This window comes from Ovis aries, chromosome 3 (genome assembly GCF_016772045.2).
Source record: "Ovis aries strain OAR_USU_Benz2616 breed Rambouillet chromosome 3, ARS-UI_Ramb_v3.0, whole genome shotgun sequence".
Classification (NCBI taxonomy): Eukaryota; Metazoa; Chordata; class Mammalia; order Artiodactyla; family Bovidae; genus Ovis; species Ovis aries.
The window spans coordinates 59,906,861-59,913,511 of NC_056056.1; the positions used below are offsets into that span (position 1 = coordinate 59,906,861).

The following is a 6,651-nucleotide window of genomic DNA, read 5'->3' on the forward strand; positions in this document are numbered from 1 at the left end:
GGAAAGAATCTCAGTTTATTAGGGCCACAAAGCCTGGCATGTCTTTCTTCTGCTTAAAATCTTCCCATAGCATCCCTTGGCACTTAAAAATAAGTGAAAACACTTATTTGCCTTCAAGATCCCCCCCATGATCCAGTCCCCTGCTGGTCTTGTCCATCTCCTAACCCTCTCCAGGATGCAGCCCTCCAGCCTTCCACTACTATTTGGACACACTGAGCTCCTTCCGTCTCAGGGTTGTGTGTTTGCTATTTCTCTCCTGCATCCCTTCCTGCTCCCACTGCCTCGTATCCTTCAGCATCAGCTCAAATGTCACCTCCTCCAAAAAGTCAGAGTCACCTCCCCTGACTGCCCTCTCTAATGTTACCATTAAATACCTACTGCCCTCACCCTCTTTCATGTAAATTGCCCTTGTCTGATTTCTTGTTTGTGTATTTGCTTGTTTAGTGTTTCTCCCACTCAGTTATCAGCTGCAAGGAAACTTAGTTTTGTTGCTCCTAGAATAAGAGTGGAATAAAAATTGGTGGAATAAGGTTGGGGTCAAACGGACCAGGTATACATGTACAGCTTTTGTGACCTTCAGCAAGTCAAGTATGTCACTTCTGTTAGTCCAGTCTCTTTACCTGTCAAATGCAGGTAAGAACACTTGCCTTGCAGGATCATTGTGAGGATGAAGACAGGTCTTTGTTGCTTTGAGCAGGCTTTCTCTAGTTGCAGTGAGCAGCGCACTTCATTATGGTTTGCATGCTTCTCATTGTGGTGGCTTCTCTTGTTGTGGAACACAAGCTAGGTGCACAGGCCTCAGTAGTTGGGGCATTGGGCTCTAAGGCCCACGGGCTTCAGTAGCTGCTGCACACAAGCTCAGAGGTCGTGGCTTGTGGGCTTCAGAGCATGGGCTCAGTAGTTGCGGTGTATGCACTTAGTTGCTCTGCGGCATGTGGGAGCTTCCTGGAGCAGGGATAGAACCTGTGTCCCCTGCACCGGCAGGCAGATTCTTATCCATTGCACCACCAGGGAAGTTCCTGAGACACACTCTTCTTTTTTATTTATTTTTTATTTTTTGTTTTTTATTTTTTAAATCTTTAATTCTTACATGCGTTCCCAAACATGAACCCCCCTCCCACCTCCCTCCCCACAACATCTCCCTGGGTCATCCCCATGCACCAGCCCCAAGCATGCTGCACCCTGTGTCAGACATAGACTGGCGATTCAATTCACATGATAGTATACATGTTAGAATGCCATTCTCCCAAATCATCCCACCCTCTCCCTCTCCCTCTGAGTCCAAAAGTCCGTTATACACAGCTGTGTCCTTTTCCCTGTCTTGCATACAGGGTCGTCATTGCCATCTTCCTAAATTCCATATATATGTGTTAGTATACTGTATTGGTGTTTTTCTTTCTGGCTTACTTCACTCTGTATAATCGGCTCCAGTTTCATCCATCTCATCAGAACTGATTCAAATGAATTCTTTTTAATGGCTGAGTAATACTCCATTGTTGAGACACACTCTTCTTAAATGTCCTGGCTCACAGTACAAGTTGGCCAGATGCTGCGTGGTTGTATGAAACGAGAAGAGTACCAGCGGCCCACTCCTCTGAGCCTTGATACGACAGGCTCCCTGCTCTAACTTGAGCCTAACCATGGGTCCTTTATGTAATGGAGAGGGCTCCAAGGATGTGTAACTGTTCTAACTACAAACTGTCAGGTGAGATCCATCTCTGTTTCCGAACTATAACCAGTCAACTCAACTCATCAGTTCCACGGTAACCTTAAACTCAGTACATCCAATCCAAACCCACTGCCTCCTCATAACTGTTCCCTTTGGTCCTCACACAACAAACCTAGCAGACAATCAACCGTACTGGTCCATCAGTTAGGAGACTGATTCATTGTGAAGTGTCTGATAGAAAAATTGTTACCTGAACTATTAACAAAACTGAGAATGTAAACAGCCCAAGGCATTATCCATAGACAGAGGAGGGGAGCTGGATTCTGCTTGGAGCTTCTTGGTTATTTCTAAGCTCCAGAGCTGAGGGATCAGAGAAGAAACCATGATCAGGCTTCCAAGAAGGGCTCACCAAATCACCCAATCCCTCTGCATTAAATGCTGCATGCAGAGGCCCATGAGGGCCCTGTGTTGGTTACCTACAGCTGCTGTAACAAATTACCACAAATGTAATGGCTTAGAACAAGACACATTTATTATTTTACAATTCTGGAGGTCAGAAGTCTGAAATGGGAGTCACTAGACTAAAATCAAGTTGGCAGGGCTGTATTTCTTCCAGAAGCTGTAGGGGAGAATGCATCCCCTGCCCTTTCCCAGCTTCTAGGAACCACCTGCATTCACTGGCTCATAGCCCCTTCCTCCGTCTTCAAAGTTAGCAGCATTGCATCTTCCATTCTCTTTCTGACCCTCCCTCATATGAGGACCTGATGATTAATCATGAAGGGTCCACTGGGATAACCCACGATGGATTAGCTTTCACTTAATCACATTTGCAAACTCCCTTTTTTGCCAGGTAAGGTAACATATTCACAGGTTCTTGAGATCAGGGTATGGAGTTCGTTGAGGGGGCCATTATTCTGCTCAACCCTCAATAAGATGAGCTTGGTTTGAGAGCACCAGGCCAGAACCCAGCTTCCTGTCCCCCTACCGACTCTGTTCAAAGTAGAATTCAGTGCGGGCTGAGGGCTCACTCTCCTTGGTAAGTCGCAGGGGCTGCTGGGGTTCAGAGGAGCCAGAGAGGAACCAGCCAGGCCAGGCAGCAGCCTCGAGCCTGAAAGCGGGGCCTGAGCTTCTCTGGAAGAAGGTGAAGCGGGTGGTTTCTTCTCCACCCTTGTACAGGTCCTCAATGTTCACATCCTGTGGGCACAAGGCAGAGGAGACTGGATGGGACAGCTGACTGTCAGTCCTCGAGGCTTCTGGGGCTTGGCCAACGAGGGAACCAAAAGGTGAGTCTTTCCCCAGGGAAATTCCCTCTGCAGGTTCTAGAGGGAAGGGTCTGGGCACTGGGTGCAGAGGGAGATGGTGGAAATCCAAACAAGAGGGATGTGTGGACCTTGCTGGACCACAGATGGGCATAGAGAGGCCAGAGCACCCTGGAGGTCTATAGGGGCCCCCAGCACAGGGTGCGATTGCTCACCTCCAGCTGCAGGGAAGGCCCCTCCCCTGTCTCCACACATGCCAGGCAACGGCTACCTCCCTGGACCCCCAAGAAGATGGGGAACTTGGTGCGTTCCAGGTCTCTGTTGGGGAGTATGCAGATGGTCTCTTGGAGGGAAGAAGAGAAGAGAGCCAGGTGCTGAGGGGACCCCAGATTGCAAGCTCTTAAGCTAGCTAAAGCTTGGGTAGAAAGGAACTGGGCCAGGGCACAGCTGACCTGGCCCCTGCGTGCAGGCTGGGACTCCTATCAAGGCCCTGATCCCTCACTGGGAGAGATCTCCCTGCCTCAGTTCTCACTGTCACTGGAGACAGAAGGGGAAGGAGAGCCTGGGGGCAGATGGAGTTTGTGTGAGTCCCAGGAGGTCAAGGCCCCAGATGCTCACCTGCATGACAGTTGTCTGCATCGGGATCTCCCACCAGGAACTGGCCATCCCTCACGTACAGAGCCTTCTGCTCTGCATCTTTAATTCTGGAACAGGAATTGATGCTGATTGCCCACCCCTTTCAGACACCCCAGGCCCCCCAGCCCTTCTGCCCCAGGCTCTGAATGACCTGCTCATTGGCAGTTCTTCTGTGTTGAGTCCTGCCCCAGGCCACGGGTGCGAGACCTTGCACCATGGCCACAGAAGCAGAACCTAGAACCAAGATCACCTGACTGATCAAGTTGACTGAGCCCCTTTGTAACCATTCCCAAAAGCCCCCCTGATCATCGCTAACAAGCTTCCTGACTCCCAATTCACTTTCACTCTTCACTTTCATGCATTGGAGAAGGAAATAGCAACCCACTCCAGTGTTCTTGCCTGGAGAATCCCAGGGATGGGGGAGCCTGGTGGGCTTCCGTCTATGGGGTCACACAGAGTCGGACACGACTGAAGCGACTTAGGAGCAGCAGCAGCAGCCTGCTCCAGTAAACACCCCATAACACCCCAACCAATCTTCCAACGCCATCCTTCCAGCAGGGGTTATCTTTGTCCTGAGGCTATAAGAATCAGCTATTAACTCATGAAAACTATCTTTCCCTGGTCTGTCAGGAGGTCAGCCCACTGCACTTGCAGTGTCCTCCTTATTTCTGCTCTTTGTTCTTAATAAACTCACTCCCTTCTGAAATGCTCTCTGTCTGGAAATTCTTTCCCAACCCTCACTTAGACTGCCCCAACATCCTGCAGGTAAGAAGTAGGGATGCTACTCCATCCAAATGTAGGTCAAGACCAGGTTAGCCATAGGCTATAGGAAAGTTCTCCTGGGGCTGGGCATTTTTCAGAGACTGCATCTCTGTCTTGACCAAGCTTGGCCCCTGTCAGGCCCTCAGGGCAGTGATGGGAGTCAGGGTCTTCTCACTGAGGTGTACAGAGTTTTCCTGACCCTCCAGCCCTCCAGCATGTAAGTATGTAAGGGGTGGGGCGGGGGGGGGGGGGGGGGTGGAGTAGGCCGCTTTGGGTGTACCAGATACAGTCAGCAGGGAGTCAGAGCAGGGCCCTGACGACTGGCAGTGGGGTTGGCAGTGGTTCTAATGGTCAGTGTGGGAGGGTAAACATGTGCAGGGAGGCTGAAAAGGAGCCATGGTGAGTCTGTGCAGATCAATGCCATGCCCACAAGGTTAACCCATTGCTGGCTGGTTTCAGAGATGGCCATCAGTTGCTCTTGGGCCTGGGGATGCTCCTTACCTTCAAGGGCAGAACCTCTGGGCCAACACCACCACCTCTAGGGGATTCATCTTTCTCAGTAACAGCTAATTATAATACCCTGAGCTCATAACTGTATGTGTTTAAAGCAGGTTCCCTTGCATAATAAAAATGAAGATCTGAAAATAACCTGTTTTGGCAGCTGGCCTTCTCCCTCCAACCTCAACTACCAGGAACTTCCAGCCACATTCTGTTCAGGGACAGAACCCAGGCTAGAGATCCCAGACAGCTGACATCCTGTTTTGTCATTTGCAGGCTCCATGCACCTGTGTCTTGCCTTCTCAGCCATGCTATAACTTGCTGGGGGCCCTGACCAATCCCCCATATCTAGGAGAGGATGGGGCCACAGAGAAGACAATCTTCCCAGGTGGCGTTAGTGGTAAAGGGCCCACCTACCAATGCAAGAGACCTGGTTCAATCCCTGGGTCGAGAAGATCCCCTGAAGGAGGGAATGGCTACCCGCTCCAAGTATTCCTGCCTGGAGAATTCCATGGACAGAGGAGCCTGGCGGGCTACAGTCCATAGGGAGGGACTCAGTCGCAAAGAGTCGGGCACAAGTGAGCGAGTAATACTCATGGAGAAGCTGAGGGAATGCGTCCCAGGTGTCAATCCTATTTTATTTTTATTATGCCCAAACTCATTCCTTGAAGGGCTCGAGAGAGTTTACAACAAAAAACATGGATAATGAAGTGGTAAATGAAAAGTAAAGACTCAAATATCAGATGAGAGAAAAGTAAGAGTTAGAAGCCCAGAATGGGAGTAAAAACCACAGAGGTTAATATATAAAAATGCTATCATTGAGACTGGAAATTACCTTTGAGCTTTTAGAGAGAGGAGGCTGAAGCAGTACAGAGAATGTGAGTCTGAGTCCTAGTCCTGTGTGACATCAGGTACTTAATAACCTTTTTGAGCCTCAGTTTTCAAATCTATAAAGTGGGTTTAGTAACACTCCCTTGTAGATTTCTCAGGATGAAGGCAAGGCAGTAGAATGGCTGGCTTCTTGCAGAAGCTCAGGGAAGAAAGCTTCCGTGATTATGGTAAGTGCCTTAATTATGGGGTACTTGAGCTTTCTGGGTTAGACGGAACTTCATCCTTCTGACTCAGCCTTCTTTTCTTCCTCTGTCATTCCCAGACCCTTGATTAGGAAAGATAGACTCCAGGAAGACTTACATGTAGTATTTTGCCATGGGGAGGGAGCACATTCTTACAAGCAGGGGTCACTGGTTCTCACTGAGAGGGGAGAAAAAAAGGGCTGTCAGAGTATGAATGGATAAAGAGGATGTACATATACACAATGGAATCATAGCCTGTCATAAAAAAGAATGAAATAAAGACATTTACAGCAACGTGGATGGACCTAGAGATTACCATACTAAGTGGAGTAAGCCAGACAAAGAAAGACAAATATCATATGAAATACTGTTTATCTGTGGAATCTTAAAAATAACACAAATGAACTTACTTACAAAACAGAAAGAAATTCACAAACATAGAAAACAAGCTATGGTTACCAAAGGGGACATGAGAGGCATAAATAAGGAGTTGGGGATTAACATATACACACAACTAGATACAAATAGATAACTAATAAGGACCTACTGTATAGCATAGAGAATTGTACATATTACTGCTGCTGTTGTTGCTGTTTATTCACTAAGTCTTGTCTGACTCTTTGCGACTCCATGAACTGTAGTCCACCAGGCCCCGCTGTCCATGGGATTTCCCAGGCAAGAATACTGAAGTGGGTTGCCATTTCCTCCTCCAGGGGATCTTTCTGACTCAGGGGTTAAATCCATGTCTGTAGCA

The 6,651-nt window shown here is 48.5% G+C and overlaps 1 protein-coding gene across 1 annotated transcript; it reads right to left on the reverse strand.

Moving 5' to 3' along the window:
• Positions 1-2,189: 2,189 nt before the first annotated feature.
• Positions 2,190-6,047, reverse strand: IL1F10 (interleukin 1 family member 10). Its single transcript, XM_027965786.3, has 4 exons — positions 6,016-6,047; positions 3,547-3,632; positions 3,144-3,271; positions 2,190-2,863 (listed from the first exon to the last, which is right to left on the reverse strand). The coding sequence occupies exons 1-4, from the start codon at positions 6,045-6,047 to the stop codon at positions 2,651-2,653; spliced, it is 459 nt and encodes a 152-aa protein (XP_027821587.1). The 3' UTR covers positions 2,190-2,650.
• Between the last annotated feature and the right edge of the window lie 604 nt (positions 6,048-6,651).